At 46.4% G+C, this 18,576-nt stretch overlaps 1 protein-coding gene across 2 annotated transcripts in view; it reads left to right on the top strand.

Moving 5' to 3' along the window:
• Positions 1-18,576, top strand: part of DPYSL2 (dihydropyrimidinase like 2) — a 52,251-nt gene that overhangs the window by 18,594 nt on the left and 15,081 nt on the right. For both annotated transcript variants that reach the window (XM_059831586.1, XM_059831587.1), the window contains exons 4-6: positions 15,370-15,534; positions 16,628-16,689; positions 17,839-17,919. In XM_059831586.1, the coding sequence (XP_059687569.1) occupies positions 15,370-15,534; positions 16,628-16,689; positions 17,839-17,919 (308 nt within the window). The remainder of the gene's footprint in view (positions 1-15,369; positions 15,535-16,627; positions 16,690-17,838; positions 17,920-18,576) is intronic.

Raw genomic sequence — 18,576 nt, 5'->3', positions numbered from 1 at the left:
TCACAAACAAATTGCAGCCTGAAAATGACACGCTCATGTTTGTGTCATTGTATATTTTTAAATACCGTGCCTGGGACTTTTCCAAAGAGAATATGCTTCTCTCATGGAAATGGCTCTAGCTGTATGCCTCCGTTCTTCAGGCTTTTTTGGTAAAGCTGGCCTCGTGGATGTGAGCTTTGTGGAAAAAACCACCTGTGTTTCTTCAGTTGTGCTTTAAGCAAACTTTGTATTATTTATTTACAAATACCTTTACTCCACCCGTTCTTCTCTTTTATACATAGCACTCATCTTGGGCACGAAAACAGGTTCGTTGGCTCGTGCTTCAGTTTGTTTCACATTTTCGTGCAGGAGGGCACTTTAAGGCTTTTTACTTTACAGTCATTGTAGGGAAATACTTGTTTTATGTACTTTTTTTAGTGAAATTAAAACAAGAGTCTTGGATAGGTTTCTGTTGATTGTTGGTTTTATAAAAACTGTGGGTGCAATCCTGGCTTCGGCAAAGTAACGGAGGGTTTTGTCGTTGACCTCAGGAGTGCCAGGAATTCACCCTCTATGTCTGGTTTGGTTTGAGTGAACTTCGTTATCAGCTCAGATCAAATTCAGTGTTGTTCCTTTAATTCTCATGGCAAACACATCCAAGGGAAGCACACAGGAGTTCAGGAATGTAACCTATTGTTTCCAAGCCCTGTTCTCATTTACTTCCGTTCCCCTTTAAAGTAAATTCACTACTACAGCATCAGAGAGGAGAATCTGACTCTCAACTGGCGTCAAATGGAGCAGCCCCGTTTTCTGTGTGGGACCAGTGGAGATTTATCCTGGTGGGAAGCAGATGTGGCTCCAATCCAGTGCTTCCCAACCCATCCACTGGGCAGCTGGAGTGAGGGAGAGTGGCTGTGGCAGTGATGATCTGAATTAGCCCTTTCCTGCTCTACACCACCGATGTTCCCGTAGGGCTCTCCAGCCCCAGCTTGCCGGAGCCCTCCTCTAGGTTCCTTCACTCAGGAGTTAGGGCTGATTTCTTTTTCTAGCTACTCATTCCACGGAGGCCATCTGAACAGGAATTCCAGCTATGATCCTTCTGTCTCTACCCTCTTCAGTGCCAAAGGCAAGACTCCAGCTGACTTTGCTAACGTATGAAAAAATATAGTTGGTTTTGCTGTGCAGAGCTGAGAGGTGAAATGCCGTATTGTGGTATGAGTATTTCTTTTTCTGAAATGGCAGTTTGCATGAGCCTTTCTCTGTCCCCACCTTTAAACAATATTAGTGTGGGTATGTCAGCCGAGGGCGAACAGTACTGCGTGTTTTAGGATAACATAATTACTCTGGAAAAAACTTGGATTATTGCCCTTTTAAAATGTCAGAATGCAGTGTTTGGGCATTAAGTTGAAGGGAGGATTCCAGGATGATCTGCAGAAGACTTTGGAGGAGCGAGGAGTATTAAATAGGCTCCAGCTCGTTCAGGGTAGCTTCCCTAAGCTCCCCTGTATTCCATGGGAAGAGAACAGTCCTTCCAGAGTTTTGGAAAAGGACTCCGTCTGAAGTTGCCTGTTACAAGAGGCTCTTTCGCATCCATGGAGGCTACGGAGCCACAGTTTTGTTGAGCGCGAGGTGGCATTTTTGAGCCCCTGTTGTCCCAACTTGAGATAGGTTGATGCCCTAGGATATCAAACAGTCCCTGGAGCTCTTGGAGAAGGAAGATATCACTGCTAAGAACAGGGTGGTCTCTCCAAGCCTTGTGATGGTTTGGTCGCTTATTAACTGTGATGGGTGAAATCCCCATCAAAATTAATGGTAAAACTCCCCCTGATTTCAGCAGGGGCAGGATTGCCTTTCTCTGCTCCTAACCCTTCCGAAAGGATGAAGTTAAGCTGAGTATATTTACTGGCTCTCTGATCCTCTAGCCTGTTTAATGTCCTACTGAGAACTGCATCTATCCAGGCCAGCTCCCACACACATTTCGGCCCCCCTCCCGAAGACTGTGCTTCTTCCTGGGTATCTGCTGTCCTTGAGCGAAATCGCTTGCTGACATTGCCTGTGTTGACTCAGTCAACCACTGTTATAATCATAGAGAGAAATTACAGTGAGAGAAATTATAGCTCTTTCTGGCTTGGTGACTTGGAAGCCAGCTGCCTTTTGAACTTGCCTAGCAGTTATCCTAATAACATGGAGAACGTACGCTAGGGATACGCGCCTTTGTATCTTGGGAGGTTCAGAAAATGAAGGGGAACTTTAAATGGGCTGCAGGCTGCTTCCTAATGCTTTACCCTGCTATTACAGCTGGTGTGCAGGGTGGCAGGGATTTTTGGGAGTGCATTAGCTGCTTAGCTCCAAATTTGTGGTGAGTTCACACCAGGTCTCCTAGGTCATCCTGGAGATCACCACCTTGCTAGAAGGAGATCTTTCCAGTCTAGTAGTCTTCCTCGCCTCTCAGTTTTTGAACTGAGTGTGACTTGTGGGAATGGAGCTGCCCCAAAGGAGATCAGAGTCTGAACCGCAATGTCAGCTTAGAGTAGGGTTTAGAAAAGGGCTAGGCAGAGTTCTGGGGCAAGGGCAACTTGGCATGGGGGGATATTTAGACCCACCAGTGAAGACTAGATCGTGTTCTACCCTACTGGGTGCTGCTGTTTTATATTACCGGGGTTAGCCCTATCCTGGAAGAAAGCAAGAGTCTAAATGGTGGGCAAAGGAGGAGGATGGAAATAGAGACGCAGAAGGAGGTGGCACAGCAGTGGTTGTGCAGTAACTTGTGGCTGAGCTGGAAGTATAAAACCAAGCGTTTTGAGTCCAAGGGCAGTGACCACAGAGCTGCAGTGTCTCACCAAGTCTCTGTGGCTGTGGGTACACAGCACTGCATTGTTCCGCAGACACCAGCCTGAATTTTGTTTCTTTTTGCACCCAGTAGCAGAGATAAAAGAGGAACTGTGCGGCTGGGGACCAGCCCTTCAGATGGGCTGCGCTGGGGTGTAGGGCTTGTTTCACTTTCTAGCAGCTGGTGGTGGTTCTTCTGCAGCAAAGAAATCTTTAATTCTCTAGAAATGTAATGCAAATGTCCACTTGCTTGTATAAAAGATTATTGGTGATTTATATTGGTAGAGGCTTCCTTGAACTCTGTTATTAAAAGAATGACATTACCACACAGGAGGGCAGAGTCTCTCTGGCCCTTTCTCTCCTCTCCCCAGCTCCCCTCGGTGCCTTTTATACCCCCACACTCCTCAGCCTCTGCACTGATTCATGCTAAATCTTGTTCGCTTCACTGACTCCCAGCTTCCTGCTGATGTGTCTCTTGCTTTCATTCAGAGCGGGCTTAAAATCATTAAAGAGAAAGTCGGTCCGTAAACAGAGATGGGCACTCCCCCGTTGCGAGCTACTCTTCTCAAGCTTTTAAACCCCTCTAAGTCCATTAGGCATCTCTGCCTGCAGTGGTGTGTGCAGCTACTGTACAGACCACAGCCTGCCTTCCCGGGGCCGGCTCTGCTTCCAGCCGCCCCGCGACACTGGCTTGCTGCTGGATGGGATCGCCGCTATTGTTCTGATGGGCTTTCCAAAGGGGTCTCGTTGGAAGCGAACGAAACGGATCTGCCAAGCCCTTGATGTCCCTTGCCAGTTAGCACAGAAGGAAACAGCTGTTCCATCCTCAGCGTACGTTGCGTGTTATTGTGTGCATTTTATTGTTTTTTCCCTTTGGGCTGCAACTATTGTTTGTCGTCTCTTTGCCGCTGAGAGGATAGGCTCCTGTGAGGAACAAATGAGGACTGCAGGAGCTGTGTAGCTTTGCCTGAGGCTGTGCAGGAGGCCTGTGGTGTGACAGTGTCTTTAACCGGGGCTGGCAGAGATTCAGGCTGATGAGTGCCTGCCAGCTGGGCCAACGTTCCTACTTCGTGCTGAAAAGTGAAATCGGTGGCGCCTGGTTTTGGGCTGGAGTCCTGTGAAACCACTGCAGTCCAGCGCGCCGTGTGTGTACGGCAGTCAGCAGACTTTTCCCTATTTCCCCATCTTCTGCCTTCCCCCGAGCTGCTCTGGCTCCTGCCCTTCGCTCCTCTCCCAGCCTTCTGCCTCTTTGGCAACGCTGGTGTTCTTTTAAAGAGCAGGTGAGTGGGGCCCTTGCTCCCTTTCCGTTTCGCCCCGTTCTGCTCTGGACCCGCTCCAGCCCGGTCACTGCGGAGGAAGGAGTGGATGGAGGCTGTCCCGCGCCTGCCGGAGACTCTCATTTAGTTATGAACAAATGAATGTTGAAACGGCAACACCACTGACAGTGCAGCCGTCTTCCTGCAGATGCGACTGACCTAGATTCTTCCGTGCATCCAAAAAGAGGGATTTGGCACTCATTCAGGAGAAATAACCAGTGTTTTCTGTTTATGCAATAGCACTTAATCCCTCTTATTCCATATAATGGTTGGGATCAGTGGTGCTGCTTTCCCACTGCACGGAGAAGAGTTCATGTTCTTCTGTTTGTAGAGTTGCTTTTAAATGCTTTTCTTGCTTTCACGTGTCCAGTGCTCTCATCCCCAATTCCCGTGCCTTACGGATGGCACGTGGGAGAGTTAAAGAGCTACCGGATATCAGCAGTGTGTTGTGTCTTGCATAGCCCCTTACATCAATGGAAAATGCATGTGATACTTTGAAGGGTGCAGGTGTAAAAGTTGGGTCCTCCAGCTAAAGCCTGTCTACTGTAGATGGAAAAGCAAGCTTAAAAAAATAAAATACAATTACCCACCTCCGTTAATGTAACATCATTAGCTGTCTGTGGTAGGTTTTCAGGGCATGGGTGTTAAATCTTGCTAGATAACCTCTTACTCACCTTCAAGTTGAGACAAGGTCTTAAAAGGAACAGCAGGAAATGGTGTCTCCAGCTCTTTTCTTGGCTTGTTTTTCTGGGCACAGATTTTTGTGTTCCCACCAGTGTCAATCCCTTGGCTTCTTTTACCTTCCCCTGAGCTTGACTCAGCAGAAACCATCCTTGTCAGACAGGAACTTTTAACTTTCCACGTTGGGAATTAGCTTTGCCTGTCAGGGGAAGGAAGCCAGTGATGCCTGAAAGAAGTGATGGCTAACACTAAATGCAGCATTTCTCACTTGGGGGGGGTTCGGCCGAGTGCTCTCTGTGGAGCGGAATTTTATTTTTATGTCTTGGGTCAGCGGAGTCTTTTTCCATCTTTCCTTCAGCTGCTATGCCTTCGATTCATAGATCCCATCTGTTTCTTAGAAACTGGATTTTTTTTTTAATCTTTCTGGTGAGAGGGAGAAATGTTTAAGGAATACAAATTAGCTCCTCCTGTCTAGCATACTTTAATCATGCTTATAAATTGCCAGTTGTTACCGACTTGGGGCTGTGCCTGCATCTTTGCACAACCCTAACTCCCATGGAAGCCTTGTGCATTTAAAAGGAATGCAGCGATGGGCACTTAAGAGTTACGGCTTCTGGGAAAACTCTTTTTTCTTCCCTTGAATACACTACAGTTAGTGTTAGGACTACCTCTGTGACAATGGGTATGTCATTTAATTTCTCTGGGCTAGTTGCTAGCTGTCCGTAATGGGAGGTGGCTTTGTCGCCGAGGGGTTGTAAGCTTTCTTTCAAATTAGTTAAGATCGCCTAGACTCTTATAAGTACAAAGTGATTATTTTTAGGTAGAGCTGCCTGAGAGCCCGACGTGAAACGCTGGATCCACCTTGCAATGAGCTCGTCCCTGTCCCTGCCAGCTGGGATCCATGCGGATGCAGACGCCCAGTCCCTGCAGCTCATGATGCACAGCTCTGGTTACTGTCAGGATAGGAATGAAAGGAAAAACCCCGTGTGAGGGAGAGACGAGGGGAGCTCTGTGTGCGTAAAGTGCTTTTGGCTTCCTGGATCCTGAAAGCTTATTTTAAGTCATAGGAGGAACCGTTGGACTTTAACATGCAAATGTTAACTGGGAAATCTTTCGGTGAATTTTGAAAGCCCATCAAAAAGGGCCGTGCTTTTGGAAGTTCCCCTTCCTGACCGCTTCTAGGGCATATTTTCACCAGATTGCTTTGTTCCTAAAAGCAGTTACATATGGGCAGTGTGTATATTTTTGGAATCTGGGGGACTCTGTAGTGTTTTACATATGAATGAAATTCCCTGGCACAGCCTACAGGCAACGTGAGCTGGTAAAGGAGTTCCCGGAGAATGATCCCGTATTATTACACAGCACTGCTCTTGTGCAAAGGAGAAGAAGGGGGAAAGTTCCCAAAGCATAGCACAGCAAGAGATGGTGTAGCCCACAATTGCTTCAAAAACCTCATTCCAGAAATGGCTGTCAGTTAATGATACTTCCCAAGAGACTTCTCTTTATTTCAGGTAAGATTTCTCAGGATTTCTATCAGTGTCCAGAGAGAAGAGTTCAGCTACTGATGGGGTACAAAGTACTTTTCAGACTGACGTGCAGAGGCTCTTTATCCACTGTGAACTGAAGAAGTTTTGTAAAGTCTTTGTAGCACAACGGTAGCTGGAGAAAAATGTAGGTGTGCAGGATGTCCTTACGTGAAGTAGAAATTAGGCCATGGTAACAAGACCAGAGTTTGCTTCTGCTGCTTTGTGAAGCAGTTAGTCCTTGTGCTATGGAAACGCTCCGTGAAAGGGGCAGATGGGACCTGTGTGGAAACGACTCACACCGAGCTGTCCCGCAGCATGGATCCAGGGGCAGTTCAGGTTATTGATCAGTCTGGCTCTCGTGTTTGAGACAGGAAATTAAGCTGGGGTCTAGGATGTAAGAGTTGCCTGTAAAAGCTTAATGTATGGGAAAAAAGAAAAGGCAGTGTCTTGTATGTCTGAATTTTCCTAACCAGTTTGCTGTAGGCGTGCTGGGTTGGAAGAGCTACAGGCTTAGGGTCCATCTCGGGGTTGGCCGGATCAGGTGATGCCCAGGAGCGCATCCTGTTCTACCTCGAACATGGTGCGTTGTGCCCCTAAACAAGGGGGGGGGTCTTCATGGGCCTGGGAAGACACCAGACTGCTTGAGAGGCCAGGTAGGGCTGTGTCAGACCTGGAGGAAGGAAACTCGGCAGTTGGGGACTGTGTCACAGAATTTTCTATTTAAACTAAGGATGGTCTAGTCAGGGCCTCCTACAGGTTATCATTACGGCAACCTCAACAGCTAATTTGCAGGCAATATTAGCCTTACGAAGCTGACAGAAAGCTAGAAGGTGGCTAGGTGTGGTCAGAAAATTGATGTGTGCAGTGTGAATGTGCTGCTTGATCGCTGTCCTCCAACAGGATTGTTAGAAAACAGGTTCTGCTGCACCTCCACATCGGATCCCACCGCAGTTTTCTCTATGGACACGTGGACATTTGGGTCTATTCAGTCCTCGCATCCTTGTCTATAGTTCTGTTTGACAGTCATCAAAGTCAGTGGTTTAACTGAGAACAGGATGGGGACTCTTAGAGTCTTACCAGAAGTGGAAGTGGTATGATGGTGATTCTATAGAATTAGAACTCTTTGCATTTAGTTTATTTTGTTGGGGAAAAAATGCATCTTTCTGTTCCTGAAAACATACAGCCCTTTTAGAACCATTGCAAATTCCCATTGTAAAAACTCCCGTTCTGCAGTTGTGTTCCTCTTAATCTCCACCACCTCCCTGAGACAACCACAGGCAATGAAATGAAGCTGAGAAGCCAAAATCTGGTCTTGGTGACAATGATGCAAATCCAGAATTGTTCCAGCTTCCTGGCTGGTGGAAAAAGCCTGACGGGCGGCGTGTATCTCCACTGACCTGAGAGGGACAGAACTGGCTTACGGCACTTGATCTTTTGTCCTCTTGTTTCTGATCAAACTTTTGCCCCTTGGATGTGTTGTTGTCGTTGTGTTTTGCCTTGACTTAAAATCCATGGCTACAAACAGAGGTTTTCTCCATCCCATTCCCTCGAGGTTTACTGGCCAATTTATATGGAAGTCTTTGAAGTCCTGTGTGCTTTTTATTGTGGGCTTCAAGTGTGGAGTATGCCTAAGAGAAAGAATAAATCTTGGAATCACTTAAACATCTCTTTTGCACTTGGCTCCCCGCCTCCGCTATCACGGTGACCTCCTGAGCCACAAGCATAGCTTGGGTGTACAATAAACCTGTACTGTAAAGAAAGGGAACCTTTTTTGATCTGATCCTAATATGTAGTCATTCCAGCTGTTGAAGAGGGTTATTAATTATTGTTTGGACATACAGACCCCTATTCTTTACATTTCTGTCCAGCTGGCATTAAATTATTAATCATATTTTGGATCTAATCAGCTAGAAAGACAAGTGAAATATATGTATGACATCAGTGAGGGAATAACAGAACATTGCAGTCTGAAAATGTAATCAGTGTAGCACGGATACGTCTAATTCTTCTGAGCGTGGTCCAGCTTCTGATTTCTCTGCATGGAGTCTAATAAACTGGATCTAAACTGACAGAAAACAATACGCGATGTCATTTAGCCTGCCTTTTCTTCTTTTAGTTTGGCAGACACGTATAAGCGAACAGTCCTGGTGTAGTGTTAGCACAGTAAATGCTGTTCTGTGCAAAGCGTTGTTGCGCTTCAGAACAATCTCCTTACTTCAGTGTCTTTTCTTGGAGAAAAAAAACCCCGATAAAATAATTTGGGAATAACCCCCCCCAAATACGCAAAGCTAAAGTCTGATTGCTGGATCGAGCACGTTAAGAAAATTCTTCATTTGACTTCTCATTGCCTTTCTGTGGTCAAGTGTGTCAGCTTAGGTACGTCAGATACATGGAACGATAACCTTAAAAGCGATCTTGTCCCTATCCTTTCTTGTCCTAGATCAAAAACATGACCCGGAGTGTGGTTTAGAGGAAGAGTTGGGTATGAAATCAGAACATAGGCAATGAGAGGCTCTTTTAGGTTACTTGATTTGGGATTTTTGAGCTCAGAAGAAATGCTCAGGTCTCTTGCTTGCCTAAATTGATGCAGAGCCGGTGAGCTGGCAGTTGTGTTTCAATGCTTCAAGCCTGCTTGCTGGGAGGCTTGGCTTTTTGCACAGCTTTGTTACTGGACAAGGCAGCTTGTGGTAGCTCCATTTCTTGACACGTGAAAGGGTCATGATACGGAACTAAGAGTAGAAGGGATTGTGGTATTTTACTAGCTGAGAGTTTGAAGTCTCTGGATGAAATGAGGTCTGTGATTATGGGATGATCTTCTGTGAAGCTTCTTGGGTCAGTCAAGGGCCTGACTTTCAGTTCACATGTATTGATTTTATTCCAGTCACTTTCATAGCATTACTCCCAGTTCACACCAGTGCCAGGAGAATACTACTGCAGCCATAGACTAGCAACAACTCCAGACTTCTAAGTAGGGAGCTGTGCAATTACCAGGGCTGAATTTAATTACAACCTCTCAATAAAATGGCTTGTGACAGAATGTACAACTCAATAAATTCACCAGATTTCATCACATGCAGTTGCTGTGAAGATTAAGTAGTATTAAACAGGCAGATGTGTTTATAGTGATCGAGCTGCTATTTAAAGTTTTGGGTAGGGGAAATCTGCCTGCTAACAGTTAAGCTTAAATGTTAAGGATTTTCACCTTATAAACTCCTCTTAAACAATAGGCACATTTAATGCTAGTAGGAGCAGGAAATAATGTGTAAAACTGCAGTTCATAATAGCAACTGGAACCCTGCATACATGGTTTTATTACGTACACAATTTTTGTAACATCTGACCCTAATTCACGTTTATATTGTCCATATCAAATAGTTTCTCTCTTTCCTGGTAGTGGAGTTCATTAGCTGAAGACCAAGAAGAATTTCATGCATGCTTTAGATGACACATAATTAAACCAGTTGAAAAAAACCCTTTACAGGGGAAAGCTGGAACCAAGGGCTATTAATAGAAACTCCAGGAAGGGGTTGTTAGCAAGCCAAGGCCTGCTCAGATGAGGCAGGATGCAAAAAAGAAAAAAATTGAGCATGCCACAATACCAGGAAGCTATAAAACCCATTAATCCCCACCCATGAGGACATCCATCCAAAAAGTAAAGTTTTGTTTTCAAGGCAAGGCTAATAGCTGAATTCAGCTCTCCCACTGAAGCAATAATTTCTCTCGAGCTTAGTGAAGGGTCCAAAATATGAAGGCATGGCTCTTAAACTGTGTTTTTCTGAGAGCTTCAAAGTGCCAGAGAGAGATTACATGGGATTTTTTATGGCTTCAGTCTCAAAGCATCCTGCAGGCTGTTGGTTAGGTTTCCCGGTCTGCTGTGTGTGATCCCTTGTGCCCGTGCAGAACAGCTACCTCCGTTCTCAAACTGGGCCTTCTTGAGTGTTGAGCGGGAGCCGCAGATATTCCCCTGCATCAGAAAAGCTCTTCAGGACCGGGAAGCCAAGATGCGATGCAACGCTTTGTAAAGCTGCTGTCCAAAGCCGAGATCGGCACCACCGTAAGGGTGCTGTGCAGCTAGCGGGTCGGCGTGGTTTTAAAGTAAGGGAGAGGATGGAGCAGCTGGGTGAAGAACAAAGGTATGCTTAAAGCCAACCCTCAATCAGCGCATTGACCGGTGGTGTGATTAGTAAATGCTGGTGCTTTATAGACTGATGCTGCCACTTCCCCTACCCTACTTAGATTTTTCATGCGTACGTTAAAACAATACTACTTTATCTTCCCCTGTACTTGGAAAGTTCCCTTTAAATCAATTCCTCTAAGTTTTTGCCTTCCCCTTTCATTTAACAGCGAGTGCCTGACGCACTGGTGGTTGTTATCTCTCCCCCACAGCATTCAACCATTTCGGCTCGTTGGACGCATAACGTTTCAGCGTGGCTGAACGCCAGCTCTGCTATATTAAAGCCACACAGATAAGCCGACAGTGGTTAGTGGTGTTGTCTCACTTCAGCTTGTTGTCTGCCTTTAATCTTGAGCCGATTAATCTGTCCAAGGAGGAGCGAAGGATCATGAGCGAGACAGGCAGAAAAACAGCCATGGATGATGGGTGGGTGGGAGCTGAAATGCTTGGAAGTAAGAGCAGATGCACCTTGTAAGCAATGTGAAACAGTATGTAATGACGGGAGAGCAAAACCAGGCACGTCGGAGAGGTAATCAGGAGTCTTAGCGATGGTGGCTGGAACAATTGTGGCATGTGGGTGCGCAGGTGCTCAAATCCCGCTGCCCTCCAAAGGGAGGTGAACGCTCGGTTTGTCTGGGGAAAAGATAAACAGACTATCCAGTAATTTTGGAATCTCATCGGTATTTTACCAAGGGAAAAAAATAGATGATTTGTAAAATACAAAATCCTTTTTTTAAATTTATTTTTTTTTAAAAGCAGTTATGTTGCTGATGTAAACCAGCTTGCTTGCTTCCAAGCCATAGGCTGTTGCATTTTGGATTCTGCATCTCAGAAGGTTAAAAGATAAATCTATGGAATGTTTTGTGTTCATAGGTGAGAAACCACTGTAATCCTCACCTTGGCTTTGCCACTTAACTTGCTGAGAGGGTGTGTTAAATAAAGCGAAACACTAGGATTAGGCCTGAAATTCACTCTGATTCAGGGAGCTGCTGCAAGGACCACAGGCTATTTCATTCCTCCTTTGAAGGTGCCAGTACTGATGAAGTGATACTTAAATGATCTTTTCCTTTTCTCTTTTTTCCCTTCCTTTTGTTTCTGTTTTTGGAGCAAGCTTTGAGCTTAAGTTGAGCTGGCAACTTCCTTTTCAGACCTCAGCAGCTGACATCATTTGTACAGCAATAATCAACGACAGGAAGAAAACATCTGGGCTTGAAGCAAGAAGAGATCAAGGCTGTAGTGGTCTAGAAAATAAAGGGGTGACAACAGTCTGTGTTGCAACAGTTTATCTTGAGTGCGTCCTGCAGACGTGAGGCCGCTCCAGCGGCTGCAGGAATTGAACATTCCTGCTTTCCGAGATGAAGGGACGAAAAATGGGGCGGTAAGGGTTCCCTAGAGAGAAGCGGTTCAGTGAGGTCAGGACAGCACACTGCTTTTCGCATGGGAAGCCTCCAGGCTAATCTCCACGGCTGGGTTTGCTGCGTGCTCCGGTGGGTCAGAAGACCTTGTGTCCGTGGTCCTGTGGCGGATCGTACCCAAGGGTCATCTTGGGAACCTAGGGCTGTGGGAACGCAGTGGATGGAGCTTTCATCAGCTGCTTTGTACTGCTCTGAAGCACAGGGACCTTAAAGAAAAAGCTTTTTGTTTTATTCTGAGCTCTTGAGCTCTGCCTGAGGGCTAGAAGGAGAACTTCCTCTGAGATGCGTGTGGGCGATTCCTATCCATACCAATAGGCAGAAGTAGTTGCAATGCTCAGTTCTTTTAGTAGCAGACAAAGAATCAGTCTTGACTCTTCCCATTTAAAGGATCTAGGCTCATTCTTACTTATTTGGGGTCTAGCTATTACATTTTTACTTAAAAAACCCCAATAACAACAACCCCCCCCCAAACCCCAACCCTTTAATGAGCCCTAGCATGTAGGGATCAGAGAATGTAGTTGGCCCCTTGCGTTGTAACAAGGGATGGTAAAATTGAGGAGGCATTTGCATTTGTGTCTGAATTACCTCTAGACTAGCACTTAGGGTTACATCCACCTTCCTCGTGTCTTACGTGCAGCAGCTACCGCTTCTGCTACCTCGCTCCAGGATGTCGTGTGTCAGGCATCCCGTGGTTTGCTCTACCATGTTGCTCCTTCGCTGAGTCTCTTTGGACGGGTTACATCACAGGTTTTTGAAGGCTTTTGGCTTACCTTGCACATTCAGGCCGCCTTTTTGCTGACTTCTTCCACGTGAATATAATGAAGTGGTTGATCAGTAATATTTGCCTGGCAGAGAGCTGCTATGGAAACAAGCTGTGTTCTATTTTGATGGGGATGATGGGTGATTTGGCTATTGGTGACCTCGAGGGAGCTGCTATGAGATGTGTCGGCAGTGCAGCTTCCATATGAGATATCCCTAATCCCCAGAGCTGACTTTCACGCACATATGCACCACTACCTCCATCCCTTATCCTTATTGCAACCAGCTGTGGTCTGACTTTGTCAAAGATCTGATAGAGCTCCCTTAACCCCTCTCCCACTCCCTCCACAAACTCCCATTAGTCATACTTGGGCAGCGCATGAAATAAGATGGTGATAAAGCTCTGATCCTAGACACCAGAGTCATTCCTAGGGCTCCGTGCTGGGCTGTGAAGACTCCACTGTGTTAACCCCTTGGTGCCTCCAGGCAGGATTTCCTAATGCCCATAAGCCACGTACCATCCTGGGGTGGAAAGAGCTCTTAGGACACCTTTTGTCTTACTAGGGGTGGATATATCACTGTGATGTGTTAGAGATTAAATGGGCTTTTCGGGCTTTTTAATTAGTCAGCGGGCTGAGGAAGACAGCTCTTGTGTTAAGGCACTGGCCATTTGTGAAAACCTGGGTTTTCTCTGTATCCCATTGGTAACGCAGAGAGAATGTTATTTTTCTCCTTGTTGTTCATACTACTTAAGCTAAAGATTAACTTTGGCAGGGTGACAAGGGGCTACGTACCGGCCAAGAAACAATTCAGTCTGGAAGTTAGTGGAAGGTTTCTGACCACTGGGGAGGAGGAGATCATGGAACAGAAATTGGATGATTTTTTTTAAAAACAGGACAGTTTATCGTCTGGTTAAATTTGGGTTGCTTTTCCCGAGGGCGGTGAAAAGCACATCCTTGATCTGATGCCAGTCACCAGGCAAATTGCAGAGCTTTCACTCATAGCACAGATTTCTCCGATGGGCAGGACACTGCTCTCGGAGCGGACGAAGGCCACCAGCCACTCCTGGACCCCCAAGCCACTGCTGGTCAAAGCTGCGGCTGTATTGCCGATGTATCGGCAAAGAACTGTACGTCACACCCTTCCCTTTGCGGGCTAGCGTGATGCTTCGAGGGCCAAACACAAGCCTGTTGGAAAGGCACAAATATCTTAACTGCCGTTTTGCTATCTGTCACGTAGTCACCTTTGCAAAAGGGAGAGAGGGTGTCAGAGCTTTGTGGGAAGGATGGTTGTTTTGGGTAATCCTCTCGGCTCTCTGCAGCTTTTGCATATCTCAAACATTGGAAGACGTCGTTGCCGGCTCAGGCTGAAGCTCGTGGGTCGTTCAGGAGAGCTGTACTGCTTTTGCAGCGGGTCGAGAGCTCCGGGTGTAAATCCAGTTCTTAAGGCTGTGCGAAATGAGTAAATCTAGGCTGGTGTGTGTGCGTGGGGGCGAAGCAAAGCTTTGTACTTCGCTGAGAGCAAGTAGGACCCAAGGACTTCGTCTCTTATCCCAGTTGTGATTTAGAGCTATCTGCTGAGCTGATGGCAGCCCAGATACTCACCAGTAAAGTTAAAAATAAACTGCTTGACTTTCTCTGCTGATAATTGAAGCAACTTTTAATTTTTTGGTGTGATTTGATGTAAAATCAAGCCAGGGCTCTCTCCTCCTCCTCAAGAGTGCCTGCCCAGCTTGTGACCCCTGAAGTCCCGCAGGCTCTTCCTACTCAGCAGCGGTTCAGTTTCTGAGACACTGGCTTGCTTCTTTTATTTCCCTGGGTCTAGTGAAGGTCTTGGAGATCCCGTGTGTTCGAATAAAAATTCGAATGCTCTTCAGATTACTGGGAGGAACACTAAACCTTCAGATCCAAATCTCTTTCGTTACCCTTTGAGGCTGTTCTGCATCTGTAGCACTGGTGGAGTATCCTGTAGCTGCCTTTGAACCCAGTTGCTGCTGGACCTAACGTGTTAGGCTAGAACCAGGATCAGACTGAGCAGACGCCAGTGGCAAGCAGGACCATCCTGTTGTCAGGAGGTGTCTCTCCAGCCACGGCAGACTGTTGGTCCCGCTTCTTCCAGTCCTCACTTGTACGCCGTCCCTGGAAGGTGCTCTTGGCTGGGACGCGTAGCACAAAGCAGCTCTGATCCACGCGTGGAGTCCTTGGTTGTCGCTGCCTCCGTGCCAGCAGTAGTACGTCTTTGCACTCTTCTGACACCTTTTCTGCCACGTCCAGAGGCGCAGACAAAGCCACTGCTTGAACGTGAGGTGCTGAGTACTGAAAGCTGCTGACTGGTGCTCACAGGGGATCTTGCCTGTGTCATTGTTTATTTGTCACCAAATGGGGAAGCGGTGTTTAGAGAGCGGTTTGTGTTTGCTGCCCTCGGAGTTTCATTTGCTCCATTCACAAACAATTGCAGTGAACAGGCTGTAGTAGTGGAATTATTTCCTTCAGCTTCTGCTCCGTAATCAGCCTCTTGGCTGCATTCTCAGGTGTGGGGCTTTAGAAACCAGGTCTTTCAAACTCAAATATTTTAAGGGGAAGGGGATGTCTTGATTTTGCAGCAGCCTCTGTAAAGCATGCTTTCTGTCTTGGATATGCAGGGAAGCTACTGCGCCGGCCATTTACCAATGCTTTGGTTGTCTTTCCCAGTTGATCACGTGGTTCCTGAGCCAGGGACCAGTTTGCTGACTGCGTTTGACCAGTGGCGAGAATGGGCAGACAGCAAATCCTGCTGCGACTACTCTCTGCATGTGGATATCACCGAGTGGCATAAAGGTGTCCAGGAGGAGATGGAAGCTCTGGTTAAAGATCATGGTAAGATCGGTTATTGAAAGTTCAGGGAAGCCTTTCCCCCCCTTATTTTTTAGGGCTGGCTCCCCTATTTTTTAGGACTGGCTCGTCTGAAATATTTTACTCTCATATCCCAATAAAGCTGTTTTGGGCCCTGACGTTAACTTGGCCCATTCTGGCTTCTCATGAAGGTTTGGACAGTCACTGTTGTAGAGGGCTCGGGGCGATGGCACACACCGGTGTTGTTGCAGTGTGTTAGGAGGGTGAGCACTGATTTTGCAGAGGTGAATATCTCATGCGGAGGAGCGCCTTTGTTCAGCGGAGCCCCTTCGATTTTCATTAGTGCAGGCAGGTGATAGCTTCAGCCGTTAAACTGTTGTAAACAAGGGAAGAATCAGGCCCAGAAGGAACAATCCAGCATTGCTTGCCGAAAGTGGAGAAGAGATGAATAAAATGACCTCATAGGTTTTTCCCCTCTTTAATTTCCTTGACGTTTCATCCTTAGGCTAGAGTAATTTTCCATCCTGTTTGTAGTTTAAAAAAACAACCTTTTACATCCTACTGAGCGCTTTCCCACACGTGCTGGGTAAGAGCTTTTACTGGTTCAGAAGGCAGGAGAGGGAAAGCTGACTTAGGAGCACTCTCTGTGTCTCGGTCAGTACGGACACGGTGGAGGAGGGCGTGCTTACAGACACAGATTTCCCATCGCTCTTGCAGGAGGGAGTGGGGGATCAGGCAGCCAGGCCTCCTACAGTGCTGAATCCACAGAATTATTCTTATTTCAACGTTCAGTGGAAGCCTCGGGGTTTAGCTGTCCCCACGGCTGGAGAGCAGGCTCCTCCATTCTCATCGGTTGTGTTAATAGATGCCACATGGCTGAGGAGGTCCTGGCTTTACGCTGTGATCCGTTGAGAGTGCGTGTGTCTGTGTGCGTGCACATGTGTGTACGCATTTCACAGCAGGTTAAAGTAATTTATTTGTCTACCCATCCTTGCTGCTTGCTGGGGGGCTGATTGAGGGGGACGTCTTCTCTCTACAAGAAAGGGTGTGTTTCGTAGCTTTATCTGTGCCTGCAATTTGTATGTCAAAAAGAATCCCTTTGCTCTCTTTCTACCAGGTGTGAACTCCTTCTTGGTTTACATGGCTTTCAAAGATCGCTTTCAGCTAACTGATTCTCAGGTAGGAAGGCTTGATGTTCACATGCTTCTGTTGCTGCAAGCTGTGCATTAGTCACATCTAAGGGTTTAAATTCAATACACTGGGATCTGACATTCTCTTCTGGTTTCAGTCTTTGTATGCATAACAGTACCTAAGATTTGCAACAGTACCCAGAGCTCTGGTCTGAAGATTACTTTTTTAATAAAAAAACCCCCAACCAACAACAAACCCTGAAAGGCTTGGCTGGGGAAAGCAATGGCAAACCCCTCATTTTGAGAGATGTAAGATTTTATTCCAGCTCCTTTGGTGTGGAAGCAGTGGCAGTTTTATAAATTGCCGCTTTATGCCTGGGCACAGAGCAGGACAGGGAGATCTCTGGCGTGACTCTTCTGTCTGTTTATAAGCTGAAACTGATCCTGGTCCAGAAGTGGGTTTCTGGCTTTAGCGTTAGAATCGCTGGGACCTTAAAAAGGAATTGCCCTCCCGTTCGCTATTCTGGCGGCTCTGTTTGGGTACATTTAATTGTTGAGATGGGCAGTTTATATTTCTAAATGTGGTGGGAGGAGAGGAATGCCTGGGAGTCATTTGGAACAGCGTAGGAGGCAGTGGTGTATGACAGTTATCTCTAATGACTCTGGTAAGCATTTTAATGAGTGGCCATTGACGGAGCCGGCGTCAGTTGTGGGTTACTCAGCCTGAGCCCTCTCAGACTGGTTGCTGGAGTGCTCCTATCCCGGGCAGCGAGAGGGGTGGGCGCAGGTTCTCCGTGAAAATCAAATGTAAGGGTTTTTTTTCATGCCAGGCACCAGTAAATGAAAATATGAAACAGGTACAACCCTGTGAGCTCCTTAAAACCACTCCAGACGTAGGCGTCTGTAGTTGCTGTTTCTTTCTGCAGTGTGGTAAATATACCAAACCTGGCTTTTGAATAGTGCTTCTGTGCTGTATCGGTAGCATCTGACTGTACAGATTGGGAAATTCAGCTGTAGGCAGGAAAATGAATCGTATCTGTCCAGCAAACCACATCTTGTATTTCTTAATGCTTCCCTTTCTCCTTTCCATTCTGCAAAATTGTGTACGCTGAAGGAGACTGGAGCATATACTGTATAATAGGTGTGTACCTGAGCGTACACTCGGTATGTATTGTAACGTCTGTTTTCTGTCTTCCAGATATATGAGGTCCTGAGTGTAATCCGGGATATTGGCGCGACAGCTCAAGTGCATGCTGAGAATGGTGACATCATTGCTGAGGTATGTTGTGTTTATTCTGTGGATTATTAACTTCAAAATGCTGGGAGGGTTTTAAACTCTTAATTCCTTCTTTGCAAAGAGAAAATCACCAAGACTTTTAAAACCATGGCGTAGATGTATCAAGGATGCAAGCAGAGCTGTACATCAAAGCTTAGCCCCTTCATTGCCACTGATACAGCAGGTTTTTGTGATGGCTTTCAGTTTGTGGTGGATATCGGCCATCTCTGCCTTTCTCTGCATAAGCGAAAGACTGTCTGGGCATGACTGTCACTGCGTACGATAAAATGTTCTGCGGTAACTAAGACCAGGGGCAGTGGGAAGGGAGATAGTACCTGGGATGCTGATGTTTGGGATCTGTTCCCCCTTTAAACAGCAACTAAGAAGAAATGTTAATTATGTATTTGGATTTAATCTGCTCTCAAACTCCTTTCATACATTATGTCTCAAGCATGCAAAACTTGGTGTTGCAGAGGATTTCTGCATTGTCCGACTGGGGAAGAGCCCACCTGAGTCTCTGAGCCCAGTCGCCTGCAGTTGCAGGATGATTTTTTCATGAGATACCATTTTGCCACATCTTAGAGATTATTTTATAGACGCAAATGAGTAGTGAAAGTTGAGGGGCTATGAACCCAGTGTGAAGCAAATCAAAATAAAAGG

The sequence above is a fragment of the Gavia stellata genome, chromosome 31, assembly GCF_030936135.1.
Source record: "Gavia stellata isolate bGavSte3 chromosome 31, bGavSte3.hap2, whole genome shotgun sequence".
NCBI classification, from domain to species: Eukaryota; Metazoa; Chordata; class Aves; order Gaviiformes; family Gaviidae; genus Gavia; species Gavia stellata.
Note: the sequence above shows the minus strand (reverse complement) of the source record. Positions and strands in the feature narration are given on the sequence as shown.